A 21,090-nucleotide genomic window follows, 5' to 3' on the forward strand; every position below is an offset into this window, starting at 1 on the left:
TCACGGCGGTCGCCCATGTAAACCGACAGGGCGGCACGAGAAGCAGGACGGCGATGGCAGAAGCCACAAGGATTCTCCGATGGGCGGAAAATCATGTGTTAGCACTGTCAGCAGTGTTCATTCCGGGAGTGGACAACTGGGAAGCAGACTTCCTCAGCAGGCACGACCTCCACCCGGGAGAGTGAGGACTTCATCCAGAAGTCTTCCAAATGATTGTAAACCGTTGGGAAAGGCCACAGGTGGACATGATGGCGTCCCGCCTAAACAAAAAGCTAGAAAGATATATTGCGCCAGGTCCAGAGACCCTCAGGCGATAGCTGTGGATGCTCTAGTGACACCGTGGGTGTACCGGTCGGTTTATGTGTTCCCTCCTCTTCCTCTCATACCAAAGGTACTGAGGATAATAAGGAGAAGAGGAGTAAGAACTATACTCATTGTTCCGGATTGGCCAAGAAGAGCTTGGTACCCGGAACTTCAAGAAATGATATCAGAGGACCCATGGCCTCTACCGCTCAGACAGGACCTGCTGCAGCAGGGGCCCTGTCTGTTCCAAGACTTACCGCGGCTGCGTTTGACGGCATGGCGGTTGAACACCGGATCCTGAAGGAAAAGGGCATTCCGGAGGAAGTCATTCCTACGCTGATTAAAGCTAGGAAAGAAGTGACCGCGAACCATTATCACCACACTTGGCGAAAATATGTTGCGTGGTGTGAGGCCAGGAAGGCCCCAACGGAAGAATTTCAGCTGGGCCGTTTCCTGCACTTCCTACAGTCAGTGGTGACTATGGGCCTAAAATTGGGTTCCATTAAGGTCCAGATTTCGGCTCTGTCGATTTTCTTCCAAAAAGAACTGGCTTCACTGCCTGAAGTTCAGACGTTTGTTAAAGGAGTGCTGCATATTCAGCCCCCTTTTGTGCCTCCAGTGGCACCTTGGGATCTCAACGTGGTGTTGGAGTTCCTAAAGTCACATTGGTTTGAGCCACTTAAACCGTGGAATTGAAATATCTCACGTGGAAAGTGGTCATGTTGCTGGCCTTGGCTTCGGCCAGGCGTGTATCAGAATTGGCAGCTTTGTCATATAAAAGCCCTTATCTGATTTTCCATATGGATAGGGCAGAATTGAGGACTCGTCCCCAGTTTCTCCCTAAAGTGGTGTCAGCGTTTCATCTGAACCAACCTATTGTGGTGCCTGCGGCTACAAAAGACTTGGAGGCTTCCAAGTTGTTAGACGTAGTCAGGGCCCTGAAAATATATGTTTCCAGGACAGCTGGAGTCAGAAAGACTGACTCGCTATTTATCCTGTATGCGCCCAACAAGTTGGGTGCACCTGCTTCAAAGCAGACTATTGCTCGCTGGATCTGTAGTACGATTCAGCTTGCACATTCTGCGGCTGGACTGCCGCATCCTAAATCAGTGAAAGCCCATTCCACGAGGAAGGTGGGCTCTTCTTGGGCGGCTGCCCGAGGGGTCTCGGCTCTTCAGCTTTGCCGAGCAGCTACTTGGTCGGAGTCAAACACGTTTGCTAAATTCTACAAGTTTGACACCCTGGCTGAGGAGGACCTAGAGTTTGCCCATTCGGTGCTGCAGAGTCATCCGCACTCTCCCGCCCGTTTGGGAGCTTTGGTATAATCCCCATGGTCCTTACGGAGTCCCAGCATCCACTTAGGACGTCAGAGAAAATAAGAATTTACTCACCGGTAATTCTATTTCTCGTAGTCCGTAGTGGATGCTGGGCGCCCATCCCAAGTGCGGATTGTCTGCAATACTTGTATATAGTTATTGCTTAACTAAAGGGTTATTGTTGAGCCATCTGTTGAGAGGCTCAGTTGTTATCATACTGTTAACTGGGTATTGTATCACGAGTTATACGGTGTGATTGGTGTGGCTGGTATGAGTCTTACCCGGGATTCAAAATCCTTCCCTATTGTGTCAGCTCTTCCGGGCACAGTATCCTAACTGAAGTCTGGAGGAGGGTCATAGTGGGAGGAGCCAGTGCACACCAGTTAGACCTAAAGCTTTCTTTATAGTTGTGCCCAGTCTCCTGCGGAGCCGCTATTCCCCATGGTCCTTACGGAGTCCCAGCATCCACTACGGACTACGAGAAATAGAATTACCGGTGAGTAAATTCTTATTTTCCCAACCGCGGTCCTCAAGGCACACTAACAGTCCTGGTTTTAGTGATATCCATGCTTCAGCACAGGTGACTTAATTAGTACCTCAGTTATTTTGATTTAACCATCTGTGCTGAAGCCTGGATATCAGTAAAACCTGCACTGTTGGTGTGCCTTGAGGACCGCGGTTGGGAATGCCTGTTCTAGAGGGACGCAGGTTCGGGATACAGGATTGGATCCTGGTAACCACGGATGCAAGTCTCCGGGGTTGGGGAGCAGTCACACAGGGATCAAAGTTTCCAGGGAAAATGGTCAAGCAAGGAGGCTTGTCTGCACAAAAACATTCTGGAATTAAGGGCCATCTACAACGGCCTTCTACAAGCAGAACATCTTCGCGGCCTGCCGGTCCTGATTCAGTCGGACAACATAACCGCAGTGGCGCACATAAACTGCCAGGGCAGAACAAGGAGCAGAGCGGCGATGGCGGAGGCCACAAAAGTTCTTCTCTGGGCGGAAAAACAGGCAAGCGCTCTGTCGGCGGTCTTCATTCCAGGCGGGGACAACTGGGAAGCAGACTTCCTCAGCAGACACGATCTCCATCTAGGAAAGTGGGGTCTTCATCAAGAGGTCTTTGCAGAAGTGACAAGTCGTTGGGGAATTCCTCAAATAGACATGATGGAGTCTCGCCTCAACAAGAAACTTCAGACATACTGTTCCAGGTCGAGGGACCCTCAAGCAGTAGCAGTGGACGCCCTAGTGACACCTTGGGTGTATCAGTTGTTCTATGTATTCCCTCCACTTCCACTCATCCCAAAGGTGATACGGATCATAAGAAAAACAAGGGTTCAGGTGACACTCGTTGTTCCAGATTTGCCACGGAGGGCCTGGTATCCGGATCTTCAGGAATTATTCATAGAAGATCCCTGGCCTCTTCCTCTACGAGAGGATCTGTTACAGCAAGGGCCGTGCGTGTTCCAAGACTTACCGTGGTTGCGTTTGACGGCGTGGCGGTTGAACGCAAAATCCTAGCGCGAAAAGCTATTCCCGTTGAGGTCATCCCCACTCTGCTGAAAGCTAGGAAGGCGGTAACCGCGAAGCATTACCACCTTATTTGGAGAAAATATGTGTCTTGGTGTGAATCCAAGAAGGCTCCTATGGAAGAATTTCAGCTGGGTCGGTTTCTCCATTTTTTTACAAGCAGGTGTGGATGCGGGCCTGAAGTTAGGCTCCATTAAAGTGCAGATTTCGGCCTTATCAATTAAAGGGAATTGGCCTCGCTTCCAGAAGTACAGACTTTTCAGAAAGGCGTACTGCACATCCAACCTCCATTTGTGGCACGTGGTGTTACAGTTCCTTATGTCACATTGGTTTGAACCTTTACAAACGGTTGAGTTGAAATTTCTCACTTGGAAAGTGGTCATGCTGTTGGCCTTGGCGTCCGCAAGGCGGGTGTCAGAATTGGCGGCTTTGTCTCACAAAAGCCCCTATTTGATTTTCTACGAGGATAGAGCGGAGTTGAGAACTCGTCAACAATTTTACCCAAGGTGGTTTCTTCGTTTCACGTGAACCAACCTATTGTGGTGCCTGTGGCTTCTGAAGCCTTGGCTGATTCAGTCTCTCGATGTGGTCCGAGCTTTGAAATTTTATGTTGCCAGAACGGCTCGTATTAGGAAAACGGAGGCTCTGTTTGTCCTGTACGCTTCCAACAAGATTGGGGCTCCTGCTTCTAAGCAGACTATTGCACGCTGGATCTGTACTGCGATTCGGCATGCCCATTCTATGACTGGATTGCCGTTACCGAAATCAGTGAAGGCCCATTCTACTAGGAAGGTGGGCTCGTCTTGGGCGGCTGCCTAGGGTGTCTCGGCGCTACAACTTTGCAGAGCAGCTACTTGGTCAGGTTCAAACACTTTTGCAAAATTCTACAAGTTTGATACCCTGGCTGATAAGGACCTCATGTTTGCTCAATCGGTGCTGCAGAGTCATCCGCACTCTCCCGCCCGGTCTGGAGCTTTGGTATAAACCCCATGGTCCTTTTGGAGTCCCCAGCATCCTCTAGGACGAAGGAGAAAATAGGATTTTAATACCTACCAGTAAATCCTTTTCTCTTAGTCCGTAGAGGATGCTGGGCGCCCGTCCCAGTGCGGACTCTATCTGCAGTACTTGTTCATGGTTATTGCTTTTGCTACACAAAGGTTGTATTTTAGTTCGATCAGCCTGTTGCTGATTTTTTGGTTCATGCTGTTAACTGGTTTTGGTTAAATGCCATGTTGTACGGTGTGTTGTGGTGTGAGCTGGTATGTATCTCACCCTTGGTTAACAAAAATCCTTTTCCTCTAAATGTCCGTCTCCCTGGGCACAGTTCCTATAACTGAGGTCTGTAGGAGGGGCATAGAGGGAGGAGCCAGTTCACACCAATTTAAAGTCTTAAAGTGCCCATGTCTCCTGCGGATCCCGTCTATACCTCATGGTCCTTTTGGAGTCCCCATCATCCTCTACGGACTAAGAGAAAAGGATTTACCGGTTGGTATTAAAATCCTATTTTTTCACTGTGATCGGGCGGTTCTTAGAACACGTCCTGGATATTTGCCTAAGGTGGTGTCGTCTTTCCACCTTAATCAGGAGATCGTGGTTCCGGCCTTGGCCTCTCCCGAGTTGTCTTCCAAAGAAAGGTCTTTGGATGTGGTACGGGCTCTCCGTATCTACGTGAACAGGACCGCTTCCATTAGGAAGTCGGATTCTCTCTTTGTTCTTTTTGGTTTTCACAAACGTGGCTGGCCTGCTCACAAGCAGACCCTGGCCAGATGGATTAGAATGGTTATTGTACAGGCTGGCCTTCCAGCTCCTGCTACTATAAAGGCCCATTCTACTCGGTTAGTTGGACCTTCTTGGGCGTCCCGCCGTAGTGCGACCCTTGAACAGTTGTGCCAGGCGGCTACGTGGTTCTCAGTGAACACGTTCATAAGGTTCTATGCCTTAGATACTTCCGCCTTCCAGGATGCTTCCTTTGGACGCTGGGTTCTTGTGCCCGCTACAGTGCGTCCCCTCCCATAGGAACTGCTTTAGGACATCTCCAGTGTCATTCCCTGTGGAGCCCAGTGTACCTCGCAGAAAGAGATTTAACAACGGTAAGTTCTTACCATAAATCTCGTTTTTTTGAGGGCATAAATACATAATTAAAAAGCACAGGCAGTATAGCTAATAGGCCCTACACACATGCCGATTTTTTGAAAGATATGCACGATCTCGTTCATAAATGAACGAGAACTCGTTCATATCTTTCAGTGTGGAGGCTCCAGCGATGAACGATGCGCGGCCCCGCGCTCGTTCATCGCTGGTCCCCCGTCGGCTGTGCGTGCAGGCCAATATGGACGATCTCGTCCATATTTGCCTGCACTTCAATGGAGCCGCGTGACGGGGGGAGTGAAGAAACTTCACTCCCCCCGTCACTGCCCCCCCGCCGCCGGGTCACTCGTCGGCCGTATCCGCCGTCGGGCAGCTCGGCGGCGGATCGTCATGTATGTGGGGCCCTTTTAACGGATATCTGCACTTCCCTCCAATAACACTGTTTCTAGCATACATCATCCCAAATCGATGTCAGTTGGCGCTATTCAAATGTTTGTACTTTAGCGATAATTAAAGGGCACCCAATTTTTGCTATTCAATTGTTCTTGCACCCTTTAAATATCACGCCCAGTTAGACAGGGTTAAGACGCATAAAGCGTTGCACTTATTAGGTTACACAGTTTTTGCCGCTTTATGCGTCTAAACTCTGTCTAACTAAGCGCCATATTTAAAGGGTGCAAGAACAATGCAAGGCTAATGGGCGTTGGATTGGAGCAACATTTGAATATCTCCGATAGAAGCCCACTAGTGAAAACAATCTCTCCAACAATTGAATAGCCCCCAGTGAGTCACACTTTGTGTGACATGTGTTTGTAGGCACCTGCATTTCTTCATAAAGGGCCAGATTCAGAGTTGCACGCAGTACCAATGTTCATGGAGTTCAGTGATTTTTGATGTTACTGCACTTGCCTAAAAATCTCTAAAAACTCCTATGGCGCATGCATTACACGGTGTGAACACACAAAGTTGCTGTTGCGATTGAGATGCACGGTACCAGAAATCACTTGGAAAAGTGCTAGGCAGTGACAGAGATGGTCCATCTTATGGCAGTGTTATGGGACAGTCGCTGAATTGGTTGTCTACACAGGTACTTAATTGTTCACAATGGAGGCCATACTCAGACGGAAATATGCACCTGCCATAGGGTGGTGCAAGTTTTGAAGGTGCGACCGATGTTTGGCATTGAAAGACACACCAGGCAGTGTTCCAGAGTCTACACAAGCTCAAGGAGGACGTCTCAGTCCTTACACATTCACAGATGTACACCAGGGACAGACGTTGCAGCGGCATTTGCATAAAGTTTCAGATGGGTGACCGTCAAAAGATACAGCCACATCTGAATCCACCCCTGAATCAGGCCTAAAGTATCAATCACTGGTCTTTTCTTTGCTTGTTATTATCATTTTTGCAAAATCAATACAGTTATTTGTTTTTTAAAAGATGCGAAGTGAAGCCAGAAAGCTAAAGTTATGTAGTTTAGTAAAAGTTAAAGAACATGTATATACCAGTGTTCATGTAAAAGTTAGACAGCCTCTTTAGATGCTATCTGCCAGCTCTGTGTATGTGCTATTTATAGGTCTCAAAGACCTGCGTAGAGAACTCTTTAGATTAGTGTGGTCAATTCAACCCAATGTACCACCAAGCACTGCCTCGATGCTCAGCTGCACATACATCAGTCATTTACAGCAGTTTTCCTGTGTATCTCTGTGGTGCAAGGAAGAATGCCATATGTCGTTCCAGAGCAGCACATTGCTGTCTCAATTTCACACCCTCACAACACAAGTGGACAGTCATGATTTAAAGAAATGAGTATTATATGCAAAACAGATATAAGGAATTTGGTTATGGCGCAGACTGAATAAAACTTACGTCTGTTTTGAATATTGCACTACTTTAAAATGTTATTTAGGATTGTTCTTTTACCTGTGATATGGGTTCTCACCTATCTCCCTTTACTTTCTCAGACTACTCTGTGCCATGGCTGGTATCTTGTTTGAAGATATCTTTGATGTGAAAGATATTGACCCTGAAGGGCGGAAATTTGATCGAGGTAATGCTTAATATATTTACATGTACAGTACTTATATAGCGCTAACCTACTCAATGCCACATCACAGTTAGGAACCAATACAGTTATAATGCAAAATGAAAAATAGGCAACTTACTCAATCAACTTATAACTTATCAAATGTTATAATAAGGGGAGGAATTCGGTATGAGTTCACTAAAAGTGCAACATGGTTTTATTATGGTTGGCATATTTTAATTTAGACCTTTTAGCTAGATGGCAGAAGAATGCAGGGAGCTCTGGATTCACCTGTAGTGAGCCCGTACCCTTATTTGCACCTTATATCCATTAGAAATTGGTGAGCAGTTTGTCGTTTTTTTCCATTTGGTGTGTCTGGGCTTCCCAGTACTTGAGGATTTGGGTACCTCTTGGTAAGGGTAATGCAGGCCATACATCTGACCCACATTTCCCCCTTTTCCTGATCCAATCTACTGATCAGAAATGCAGATTGATGCTCTGCAATCTGCCAGGAAAAAGTAGAAATTCTGCATGTTACAAATCCCTGCTTCGGTGATCCTGATCATATTTTGGTTGGAACCGGTAATCTGGGAAATCCAGAGAGGAGCATCCTATATTCGAGGGTTGAGGCTGTAATGCCGGCGGTCGGGATCCCGGCAGGGGGGCGAACGCAATGGAGCCCCTTGCGGGCTCGCTGCGCTCGCCACAGGTTCTATTCCCACTCTGTGGGTGTTGTGGACACCCACGAGTGGGAACAGTCTCTGTTAGTTGGCAGATTCCAGCGTCGGTAACCTGACCGCCGGCAAATGAACTACATCCCATATTTTGGGAGCATCTTATTAGTAGTGTGTGGCTTCTTCATAATTTAAACAAATTAATGCAACTAAAACTTGTTTTTTTTTAGTATTATTATTTTAGAAGCCTCTTTTTTAAGTTTGGTGCTTTAGCTGGCTGTCGGGGTATCTTGTTTCAGGACTAAAACAGTAGTGGTTATTAAACAGACAGAACAGTAAGAGGGCCCTAATCAGTAAGAAGGACCTGTGTCTCCCCTCCTATCTGGCTGTACTGCACATGCGCGAGATCTCGCCTCCCTCTGCATCTGTTGGGTCGATTTGTGGAAACCAGTTCTACGTTATTTATTATTCCATAAAAGTCTGGTAATAAGCCCATTAATGTGAGATACGTCATGTCGCGTGAGAAAGAGGGATTATCTGTAGGACAAATAAAAGTTTCAGGAATGATCAAATTGCAACGTCCCAGTAAATTAAGAGGGTATCCAGATGATGGGTCGACAAGCAATAGGCCGATATGTATATGGTCGACATGGCCAAAATATTCAAATGGTTGACACGGCATATGGTCAACATGATTTTTTTATTTATTTTTTCAGGGCTTTTTCATACTTTACTATCCAAGCGTACAACAATTGGGAATAGTATCTGACAGTCAATATGTTTGCGGGTTGCTGTATTTGAAGTTATCAGAATAAAGTGTAGGGGAGATGAGGAGGATTCCAGGTTTGGTAATATATTACATGCTGCTAGAAGCAGAGGGATTAATGAGTAGACCACCCCGGCCACAGCGTGTTTAACTTGCTTCCTTCAGGCAGGCGTTACAGGGGTTCCCTTCCCCCTGCTTATCTGTTATCTACTTGGCTGTTGTATAGTAAACCGAAGACAAATTCCTAGTATATGCAATTATACCTGGCCAATAAAGCTGATTCTGATTGATTGTAAAACTTAAAGATCCAGCAATTTAAGAGAATTGCAGCTAGGTAACAAATATATTAAAGAAGTTTATTGGTGTTAGAGCTGAGTGGGCTATGGAGTATTGATCAGGGTGCTGAAGTTTAGTGTTCTACTAGCGCCCTCCACCTAATCAGAGAGGGGGGCATATTTTCATCTTGAAAATCGTTACAGCTACTGTATAATACTATAAACTGTTACCATTACAATATGCCCTTCTCACTGATTAGGTGTAGGGTGATAGAGTGAACACTAAAGTTATTGTCATTCTAAGGATAATGCCATAGAAAGGTAGTTAGAAAATCAGGGGTCGATTTACTAAGCCTTGGGGAGAGATAAAGTGGATGGAGATAAAGTACCAACCAATCAGCTCCTAACTGTCATTTTTTAAACACAGCTTGTAACATGGCAGTTAGAGGCTGATTGGCTGGTACTTTATCTCTGTCCACTTTGCCTCTTTCCAAGACCCCTCAGTTTGTTAAACATTTTGGGAAGTCATGAGAAATTAAATCCTCATTGTCCAAGTCGGTGAATAGGGGAATACAGTTTCTGGACGTAGCAGATGATTATTCATTGTAGACTTCAGATGTATTGTTGGAGATGAAGCAAGGTGAATATTTTAGCCCATTGATAACGTGCCTTTCATTTAAACTCTTTGTAGGTTTTACTTATTCTTTTGTTTGTGTATTTTTTTTACAGTTTCAAGGCTACATTGTGAAAGTGAGTCATTTAAGATGGATCTGATTCTTGATGTGAATATACAGATTTATCCAGTGGATCTAGGTGAGTGTGTGACCATTTGTAGACTGCAGTTGCTTTCCTTTATGTATATTAAAATGGTACCCTGAAATACATATATATGATCTCTCCTCAGGAGATAAATTCCGATTGGTTATTGCCAACACACTCTATGAAGATGGAACATTGGATGATGGCGAGTACAACCCAAATGATGACCGACCTTCCAGGTGCAATAGGGGTTTGAATAATTAGAAAAGACTCCATGGTTTATTAGTTGGGCTAGTAATGTTGGTAGTGTTCACTTGACAGTGTTTTTGTTTTTTAGAGCAGACCAGTTTGAATATGTTATGTATGGAAAGGTCTACCGGATAGAAGGGGATGAAACATCCACAGAAGCGGCCACTCGCCTGTAATTATTCCCACTTTTCCATTTTCTTCCTCACGTGCTGATACTTTCTCCGCCCTTCACATCACACCATCTGTCCTTCATGGTATAGCCAATGGTAATTGTTTCTTTCCTCCTTATAGGTCTGCTTATGTATCATATGGTGGCCTGCTGATGAGACTGCAGGGTGATGCTAATAATCTGCACGGATTTGAGGTGGATTCCCGCATTTACCTCATGATGAAGAAACTTGCCTTCTGAATGAAGCTTTTGTGAGGAAATTATAATATTGTGCTTGGGATGAACAATGCAGTCTGGACTGGCCTCTATGAGTGGTAGCTGCGTTCTCACTGTATGTTTTTGTATTTAATTAAAATATATTTTTTATATGTTCTCTATTCTGTTGCAAGAGTGAGAAAATACTATTCACCTGTAAAATGCTGTTATTTGTAGTGCTGGATAAAAAAAAATGCATACATAAAAAACAGTGAGGTAGCAACAAGTATCCTTCAGAATTGTAACCTTTTGGATTTATATAATGGTACATACTGTAAATTCAATGCATACACTGATGTAGTGACTGACACAACCTGATCGATATTTACATTATAGAGCTATATGGCTACAGCTGCCGCAATCTCTGTACCAGATATGTATGTATGTATGTATGTATGTATACGTTCATAGTATTTAAGTATTATGAACAAGAAAAATGTTTTAATCATTAAATTACAAATAGGCTTTCAACCACCTCTAGAACGTTAGAATTGGATCAGTCTAGTAGCACCTTTTTTGTCAACTGGTGTATAATGTAAATCCCATTTCAGTTTGCTATATAATAAGGTAATGATTTTGGGCCTGATTCTGATTTGTAAGTAAAACAGAAAAAAAGCACTGTAGGTAGGACAGATGTAACATGTGCAGAGAGATTTAGATTTGGGTGCGGTGTGTCCAAATGGAAATCTGAATTGCAGTGTAAAAGTAAAGCTGTCTAACATTTGTGGGTTACATGCAGAAGCAGCCAGTATTTAGCCTGGACAGAAAAAATATAAATGTATTTGCTTCACCTGCAGTGCAACATGGTTTGTTCCAGATACAAAGTTACTTTTTTTGCTTTATTTACAAACAAGAATCAGGCCTTTAATATCCAAACTGACATTGACGACTTTTATTTTTAACATCAATAAAATTGTATTGGGGAGGGGGGTGTTGGATTACATATATGTGAAAATAGAACCAACTATGATTAATATTCCATCGGGTAATACCCAGCAGATGAAAGGTCAACAATAATAATCAAGAAAATATGAAAAAGCAGCAATGTTGTCAAGGAGACTCTGCCTTAGACTAACAGTTCTGCGTTATAAGCTGGAGTTATGTATTCATGCCAGGGCATACACCGCGCAAATGGGGAGGTGCTGAGGGGGCATAAATGCTGTTTCCATAAGAAAGTTACATTGAACCTTATGGAAACCCTTTACAACAGAGGAGGGGGGGGGGGGGGCAAGGATGTTTCCAGGATAGGGCAATTGCAGCATGTGCTGCTATGTAAATATGCCATAAGGTATATCGGTGGTGGGATTGAACCGTTCGAGGGCACATGTTCAACAAAGCTAAAGTTGGCCAGGACATTATAGAGAGGTTTAGTACTTTATTAGTCATATGGAAATCCTCTGCCCAAATGGAATGTAGAGAAGGACACAACCAAAAAATATGGAATATATAGCCCGCTTCACCTCACTGACGCCAGCAATATTTAGAGCAGGAAGACCACAATGTGTGCATCCTGTTTTATTCGCATTTCGGAATGATTCAAACAGCTGGATATACAGTAAGAGAAAATCAGTGGAGTAAGATATTTTCTATCAGAGAGCGTTTGATTTGGGTGTTGGTATCAAATCTATAAAGACTTTATACCAAAATGATGTGTAACTTTTAGAACCAGAAGAGTGTGGGCCAAGACTGTGGTGGCGGGAGCGACTTGAGGGTTCGGTAGACTGGTCAGCCAGTGTTGGACTTGGAAATAGTGAAGCAGTTCAAAATATGGTAGGGATTTTCTTTCTTGGAGTTAAGAAAAGGGAATCATAGCAGTAGCGTCTAACAGATCACCTAGAGATTTTATACCGCATGCTTCCCAGCAAGAGAGGTTGAGGTTCGTAATGGAACAGTAGCTTGTAACGAAGGGGCCGAAATCTGAGAGGGAAGGCCAGAGATTTTAGACACTAGTTTATCCCATACTTGAATAGAGGTATGGGAAGTCGGGCGTAACAGTTTAGCGGTCCATAAAACATCTTACAGTGCAAAGGCTGAGCAAACTAGTCTCTCCATATGAGGGGATCGGAATTTTCAAACCATGGGGTATATTTATTAAAAGTAGACTTTGGTTGATGTTGATCGGTTTTTGGTCCATGATAGGTCAAATTTTTTTTTTTACATCGATTTTGTGTTTCATGGTCTAAATCACACAATTGCTAACATGATTTTTGACATCTGCTAATAAATGTGGAATTTAGGGGTATTTTTACTAAATATCGATCTGTGTCAATGTTTGGTCGATTTTGTATTTCAGGGTCTATATTCCACGTTTAGATTTTTTTTTTCTTTTTTTTTTAGACAATGTAAAAAGTCATCTGTAGATAAATGTGTGATTAACTCCCATGTCTTAATTTTGAGCTAAAAAGCATGCCTCTTGGTACAGCGTATAAGGGAGAAAGTATAGGGGATAGTGCGAAATAAACAAAAGTTTTGGTAAAAGAGACATTTTGAAAGCCGATAAACATCCTAGCCATGAAATGTCATATGATAGCCATGATTTAGTCAAGGACACTAAGCGCTCAATGAGGGATGGTAGGTTCACATCAAAAACTGAGAAAGAGGAGGTGGGTATATTTATAATTAGGTACCGGATGGAAAGAGTTTGCCAATTATATGGGTAGGAAGAACACAGTGTTAATAGGCAGGGCATAAGTCTTGGTCGTGTTCAATTTATAGTAAGAAGCCTTTCTATAACAATCCAGGGTCAAATGTAAGTGGGGTAGTGAAGAAAGAGGGTCAGTAACAAAAAGGAGAACATTGTCCACAAACAGACAAATTTTATCGAAACTATTACCACACCTGACGCCAGGAAATTTTGCATTAAGTCAAATCTTTGCAGCTAGGGGTTCGATAGCGAGAACAAAAATCAAGGGGGGAAGGGGGCATCCTTCATGAGTGCTGTTAAAAATTGATAAAGTGTCCGACAGAAAGCTACAACTAGCAGATGGCGGACTATATAGTGCCAGAATAGAAGACAGAATTTGGCCACGGAGGCCAAGCGTAGAAAGTACTTTAAACAAACAAATGCTTTTTCAGCACCAAGTCAGAGTAATGTTGGGTACACACCAGGACGATTCTAGGGACGATGCATGATTTCGACACATCAGCTCGATATATCGTTAGTAAAATGTGCAAATTGTGTACCTTTCACTAACGATCTGATGCGCAGTCCCGCAGGTCATTTGTCGCATCTTTAGATCTTTCCTGCAGCAGGGAAGATCTGCAGCTATCGTTAACGACAGCATGTTCCTGGATGTGGCCACCTCTAGATCTTTTGCAAGATTTTTAAAATCTATTTCTCTGACGTCCTAGTGGATGCTGGGGACTCCGTAAGGACCATGGGGAATAGACTGCTCCGCAGGAGACTGGGCACATCTAAAGAAAGCTTTAGGACTATCTGGTGTGCACTGGCTCCTCCCCCTATGACCCTCCTCCAAGCCTCAGTTAGATTTCTGTGCCCGGCTGAGCTGGATGCACACTAGGGGCTCTCCTGAGCACCTAGAAAGAAAGTATAGTTTAGGTTTTTTATTTTCAGTGAGACCTGCTGGCAACAGGCTCACTGCACCGAGGGACTAAGGGGAGAAGAAGCGAACCTACCTAAGTGGTGGTAGCTTGGGCTTTTTAGGCTACTGGACACCATTAGCTCCAGAGGGATCGAACACAGGACCCGACCTCGTCGTCCGTTCCCGGAGCCGCGCCGCCGTCCCCCTTACAGAGCCAGAAGCAAGAAGGTGGTCCGGAAAATCGGCGGCTGAAGACTTCTGTCTTCTCCAAGGTAGCGCACAGCACTGCAGCTGTGCGCCATTGCTCCTCATGCACACCACATACTGCGGTCACTGATGGGTGCAGGGCGCTGGGGGGGGGCGCCCTGAGCAGCAATATTAACACCTTGGCTGGCGAACTGACACCATATATAGCCCCAGGGGCTATATAGGTGTTTATTAACCCCTGCCAGAACTTTTACAATAGCGGGAGAAAGCCCGCCGAAAAAGGGGCGGAGCCATCTCCCTCAGCACACTGGCGCCATTTTCCCTCACAGCTCTGCTGGAGGGATCGCTCCCTGGCTCTCCCCTGCAGTCCTGCACTACAGAAAAGGGTTAAAAAGAGAGGGGGGGCACAAATTAGGCGCAGTATATATATATTATGCAGCTATAAGGGAAAACACTCTCTATAGGTGATATCCCTGTGATATATAGCGCTCTGGTGTGTGCTTGCATACTCTCCCTCTGTCTCCCCAAAGGGCTTTGTGGGGTCCTGTCCTCTGTCAGAGCATTCCCTGTGTGTGTGCTGTGTGTCGGTACTGCTGTGTCGACATGTATGATGAGGATAATGATGTGGAGGCGGAGCAAATGCCTGTGAATGGGATGTCACCCCCTGCGGGGTCGACACCGGTGTGGATGGACTTATGGAAGGAATTACGTGACAGTGTCAACTCCTTACATAAAAGGTTTGACGACATAGGGCAGCCGGCTGCTCAGCTTGTGCCTGTCCAAGCGTCTCACATGTCATCAGGGGCTCTAAAACGCCCGCTACCTCAGATGGCAGACACAGATGTTGACACGGATACCGACTCCAGTGTCGACGACGATGAGACTAGTGTACCTTCCAATAGGGCCACCCGTTACATGATTGAGGCAATGAAAAATGTATTACACATTTCTGATAATACCCCAGATACAACAAAAAAGGGTATTATGTTTGGTGACAGAAAACTACCAGTAGTTTTCCTGCATCTGAGGAATTGATATGAGGTGTGTGAGGAAGCGTGGACTTCCCCCGATAAGAAATTGATAATTTCTAAGCAGCGTACCCTTTTCCGCCAGAGGATAGGTCACGTTGGGAAATAACCCCTAGGGTAGATAAAGCGGTTACACGCTTATTAAAAAAGGTGGCACTACCGTCACGGATACGGCCGCCCTGAAGGACCTGCTGATAGAAAGCAGAAAACTACCCTTAAAGCTATATACACACACACGGGCATTATATTGAGACCTGCTATTGCCTCGGCATGGATGTGCAGTGCGGCAGCTGCGTGGTCAGATTCCCTGTCGGATAATACTTATACTATAGATAGGGACAATATTTTGCTGAAAATAGAGCATATAAAAGACGCTGTCTTATACATGCGTGATGCACAGAGGGATATTTGCCGACTGGCATCACTAATAAGCGCTATGTAAAACCATTGCCGCCAGACGGGGGTTATGGACTCGGCAATGGTCGGGCGATGCCGGTTCAAAACGGCACATGGAAGTTTGCCCTAGAAGGGGGTGGAACTGTTTGGGGATGGTCTTTCAGACCTCGTTTCCACAGCTACGGCTGGGAAATCAAAACTTTTGCCACAAGCTACCCCACAGCAAAAGTAAGCACTGTATTATCAGGTACAGTCCCTTCGGCCCCAGAAAAATAGAGGGCTAGAGGCTCATCTTTTCTGCCAAGAGGAAAAGGTAGAGGGAAAAAGCTGCAGCACACAGCTAGTTCCCGGGAGCAGAAGTCCTCCCCTGCGTCCGGTAAGTCCACAGCATGACGCTGGGGCTGCTCAGACGGACCCGGGTACGGTGGGGGCCCGTCTCAGAAATTTCAGCGCACAGTGGGCTCTCTCACAGGTGGATCCCTGGGTTCTTCAAACAGTATCTCAGAGGTACAGGCTGGAATTCGAGACGTCTCCCCCCCCGCCGTTTCCTAAAATCTGCCTTACCGGCAACTCCCTCTGCCAGGGAGGCAGTGTTGGTGGCTATCCAAAAAACTGTATTCACAGCAAGTGATTATCAAGGTACCCCTCCTTCAACAGGAAAAGGGTTACTTTTCCACAATGTTTGTGGTACCGAAACCGGACGGTTCGGTGAGACCCATCTTAACTTTAAAATCCTTGAACACATATAACAAAAGATTCAAGTTCAAGATGGAATCGCTCGGGGCGATTATTGCGATCCTGAACGAGGGGGATTACAGGGTCTCTCTGGACATCAAGGATACTTACCTGCATGTCCCCATTTACCCTCCTCACCAGGAGTACCTCAAGATTGTGGTACAGGACTGTCACTATCCATTCCAGACGCTGCCGTTTGGATTATCCACGGCACCGAGGGTCTTTACCATGGGTAATGACCGAAATGATGATACTCCTTCGCAAGAAGGGAGTTTTAAATTATCCCGTACTTGGACGATCTCCTGATAAAGGCGAGGTCCAAGGAACAGTTGGTAAGGGGGTAGCACTTTCTCGGGAAGTGCTGCAACAGCAGGACTGGATTCTCAATTCCAAAGTCACAGCTGGTCCCGACGACACATCTTCTGTTCCTGGGAATGATTCTGGAAACAGACCAGAAGAAAGTGTTTCTTCCAATGGAAAAAGCCGAGTTGTTGTCATCTGTAGTCAGAAACCTCCTAAGACCGGGACAGGTGTCGGTACATCAATGCACACGAGTCCTGGGAAAAATGGTAGCTTCGTACGAAGCAATTCCATTCGGAAAGTTCCACGCAAGGATTTTCCAGTGGGACCTGTTGGACAAATGGTCCGGGTCCCATCTCCAGATACAGCAGCGGATGACCCGGTCGGCAAGAACCAGGGTGTCGCTGCGGTGGTGGCTGCAGAGGGCTCATCTACTAGAGGGCCGCAGATTCGGAATACAGGACTGGGTCCTGGTGACCACGGATGCCAGCCTTCGGGGCTGGGGTGCAGTCACACAGGGAATAAAATTCCAAGGACTATGTCCAAACAGGAGTTTTTCACTTAACATAAATTTTCTGGAGATAAGAGCCATTTACAAGGCCCTAAGCAAAACAAGGCCCCTGCTTCACCAGCCGTACTGATCCAATCAGACAACATCACGGTGCTCGCCCATGTAAACAGGCAGGGTGGCACAAGAAGCAGGAGGGCGATGGCAGAAGCCACAGGGATTCCCCGTTGGGCGGAAAATCATGTGGTAGCACTGGCAGCAGTGTTCATTCCGGGAGTGGACAACTGGGAAGCAGACTTCCGCAGCAGACTCCACCCGGGAGAATAGGGACTTCATCCAGAAGTCTTCCAAATGCTGGTAAACCGTTGGGAAAGACCACAGGTGGACATGATGGCGTCCCGCCTCAATAAAAAAGATATATTGCGCCAGGTCAAGAGAACCTCAGGCGATCGCTGTGGACGCTCTAGTGACACCGCGGGTGTACCAGTCGGTTTATGTGTTCCCTCCTCTCCCTCTCATACCCAAGGTACTGAGGATAATAAGAAAAAGAGGAGTAAGAACTATACTCATTGTTCTGGATTGGCCAAGAAGGACTTGGTACCTGGAACTTCAGGAGATGATCTCAGAGGACCCATGGCCTCTGTCACTCAGACAGGATCTGCTGCAGCAGGGGCCCTGTCTGTTCAAAGACTTACCGCGGCTGCATTGACGGCATGGCGGTTGAACACCGGATCCTGAGTGTAAAAGGCATTCCGGAGGAAGTCATTCTTATCCTGATCAAAGCCAGGAAGGATGTCAGCCTGAAGTTCAGACGTTGTAAGGGAGTGCTGCATATTCAGCCCCTTTTCTTTGTGCCCCAGTGGCACCTTGGGATCTCAATGTGGTTTTGGAGTTCCTGGAATCACATTGGTTTGAGCCACTTAAAACCGTGGATTTGAAATATCTCACATGAAAAGTGGTCATGTGTTGGCTCTGGCTTCGGCCAGGCATGTGTCAGAATTGGCGGCTTTGTCATAAAAAAGCCCTTACCTGACTTTCCATATGGATAGGGCAGAGTTGAGGACTCGTCCTCACTTTCTCCCGAAGGTGGTATCAGGTTTTCACTTGTACCAACCTATTGTGGTGCCTGCGGCTACTAGGGACCTGGAGGATTCCAAGTTACTGGACGTAGTCAGGGCCCTGAAAAATTATATTTCCAGGACGGCTGGAGTCAGGAAAACTGACTAGCTGTTTATCCTAGATGCACCCAACAAGCTGGGTGCTCCTGCTTCTAAGCAGACTATAGCGCGCTGGATTTGTAGCACTATTCAGCTTGCGCATTCTGCGGGGGGACTACCGCAGCCTAAATCTCTAAAAGCCCATTCCACAAGGAAGGTGGGCTCATCTTGGGCGGCTGCCCGAGGGGTCTCGGCTTTACAACTTGGCCGAGCTGCTACTTGGTCAGGGGCAAACACGTTTGCAAAATTTTATAAATTTGATACCCTGGCTGAGGAGGACCTGGAGTTCTCTCATTCGGTGCTGCAGAGTCATCCGCACTCTCCCGCCCGTTTGGGAGCTTTGGTATAATCCCCATGGTCCTTACGGAGTCCCCAGCATCCACTAGGACGTCAGAGAAAATAAGATTTTACTCACCGGTAAATCTATTTCTCGTAGTCCGTAGTGGATGCTGGGCGCCCATCCCAAGTGCGGATTGTCTGCAATACTTGTAAATAGTTATTGTTACACAAATCGGGTTGTTATTGCGAACCATCTATTCAGAGGTTCCATTGTTATCATACTGTTAACCGGGGTTCCTATCACGAGTTATACGGTGTGGCTGGTATGAGTCTTACCCGGGATTCAAAATCCTTCCTTATTGTGTATGCTCGTCCGGGCACAGTGTCCTAACTGAGGCTTGGAGGAGGGTCATAGGGGGAGGAGCCAGTGCACACCAGATAGTCCTAAAGCTTTCTTTAGATGTGCCCAGTCTCCTGCGGAGCTGTCTATTCCCCATGGTCCTTACGGAGTCCCCAGCATCCACTACGGACTACGAGAAATAGATTTACCGGTGAGTAAAATCTTATTATTTTGTGTATGCACTGTATTGTTTGTCAAGGACTGCCGGGGAGTTCAAGGGAAATCTTTAACGAAATTGCTCGTGTATCCAGTATAAGAGAAGGCCCTTATCGTCAGGTAAGGATTCTATTAGATTAAATACTCTGCGGGTGGTGTTGGACATAGACATTTATGGGGGCATTTTTTATGCAGTAACCCATTATCTGGTATTATTTATCTGGTACTAAAGCAATCAAACTTAGTTGATGTCTAGAGCTATGAAAATGTTCTTTCTTGCATCTTGTGATAATGCCCACTTTATACTAATAACCCATTGAACATAAAAGATGCCACACACGTGCTTATTCCTTCCATTTTCTAGAGATTTCAGTGATAAGGTCACTGTTTAATTTGGCCACGCATTTATGTTTCCAGGTGGATGAGGTCTGTTCATTCATCCCTCGAGACCAGCTGACGGATCATTTTTGGCTTTGTTGCAGCCTGTTAGTGCTGTGCAAAGTTGACCACGTGTTCAACTCATGACTGCATTTTCTCCCATGCCCAACAATCTTATTGATTTTGATAGGATCATATCTAGCATTGTGTGAGTAGGTTAATGCAGCTGGAGATGGTGTGGCGATTTGTTTTTTTATTTTTTTATTTATTTATAACTTAGGTAGGTTCAAGAATTTTTACTAGAACAGCCTGCCATTCGTGGAGAGATCAAATACTACTAAAAGTTGTCAGTGCATAACTATATAACTATGCAAATATAGTTTGAATATTTCTCTTACGTCCTAGAAGATGCTGGGGACTCCAAAAGGACCATGGGGTATAGACGGGTTCCGCAGGAGCTTGGGCACACTAAAAAGACTTTGACTGGGTGTGAACTGGCTCCTCCCTCTATGCCCCTCCTCCAGACCTCAGCTAGACTTTGTGCCCAGGAGTGACTGGACACACACAGGGGAGCTCTACTGAGTTTCTCTAGAAAAGACTTATGTTAGGTTTTTTATTTTCAGGGAGACCTGCTGGCTACAGGCTCCCTGCATCGTGGGACTGAGGGGAGAGAAGTCAGACCTACTTCTTCTTAGTTAAAGGCTCTGCTTCTTAGGCTACTGGACACCATTAGCTCCAGAGGGTTCGATCACTTGGTTCGCCTAGCTGCTTGTTCCCGGAGCCGCGCCGTCACCCCCCTCACAGAAGCCAGAAGAAAGAAGCCGGGTGAGTATGAGAAGATCCGAAGACATCAGATGGCAGAAGACTTCAGTAACGAGGTACAGCACAGCGGTAGCACTGCGCTTCATGCTCCCACACACACTTCACCAACGGCACTCACAGGGTGCAGGGCGCTGGGGGGGGGAGCGCCCTGGGCAGCACATTACTGGGGTCATTTGAGCTGGCAAACAAGCATATTCGGTGCACGGACACCGTATTTCATACCCCTGCCAGCATAAAAAAATAGAATATTTGCGGGACTACAGCGCGCCGGGAAGGGGTGGGGCTTAGCCGCACAGCTCACCAGCGCCATTTTCTCTCATCCACAGCCGCTGCAGAGACGCTGGTCCGGGACCTCCAGACTCCTTACAAGTAAAAAGGAGCAAAATAGGGGGGGGGGGGGTGGGGGGGGGCACAGATAAATTGGTGCTTTTTTATCATTAAGGGCAGCGCTATCATCATATATTATTGTGGTGTGATATATGGCCGCTGAGGTGTGAGCTGGCATACTCCCTCTATGTTTCTCTCTCCAGGCTTCCCTGTGGGTCTGTCCCCTTCTTTTGGGCAGTGTGTGTGTGGGTGTGTCGGTACTACGTGTCGGCATGTCTGAGGCTGAGTGTTCCTCCCCGGAGGAAGGTACTGGGGGCGCAGAAAAGGAGTTGGATATGATTCTGTCAGCACAGCCGACACCTGATTTGGTTACTATGTGAAGTACA

The 21,090-nt window shown here is 46.1% G+C and overlaps 1 protein-coding gene across 2 annotated transcripts in view; it reads left to right on the plus strand.

Annotated features, from left to right (window-relative positions):
- POLR2H (RNA polymerase II, I and III subunit H) overlaps positions 1-10,520 on the plus strand; it is a 31,708-nt gene extending 21,188 nt beyond the window's left edge. For both annotated transcript variants that reach the window (XM_063916646.1, XM_063916648.1), the window contains exons 2-6: positions 7,201-7,286; positions 9,707-9,790; positions 9,882-9,975; positions 10,074-10,157; positions 10,277-10,520. In XM_063916646.1, the coding sequence (XP_063772716.1) occupies positions 7,214-7,286; positions 9,707-9,790; positions 9,882-9,975; positions 10,074-10,157; positions 10,277-10,394 (453 nt within the window). In that variant the 5' untranslated portion in view covers positions 7,201-7,213 and the 3' untranslated portion in view covers positions 10,395-10,520. The remainder of the gene's footprint in view (positions 1-7,200; positions 7,287-9,706; positions 9,791-9,881; positions 9,976-10,073; positions 10,158-10,276) is intronic.
- The last annotated feature ends 10,570 nt before the right edge of the window (positions 10,521-21,090 follow it).

The sequence above is a fragment of the Pseudophryne corroboree genome, chromosome 4, assembly GCF_028390025.1.
Source record: "Pseudophryne corroboree isolate aPseCor3 chromosome 4, aPseCor3.hap2, whole genome shotgun sequence".
In the NCBI taxonomy this organism is placed as follows: Eukaryota; Metazoa; Chordata; class Amphibia; order Anura; family Myobatrachidae; genus Pseudophryne; species Pseudophryne corroboree.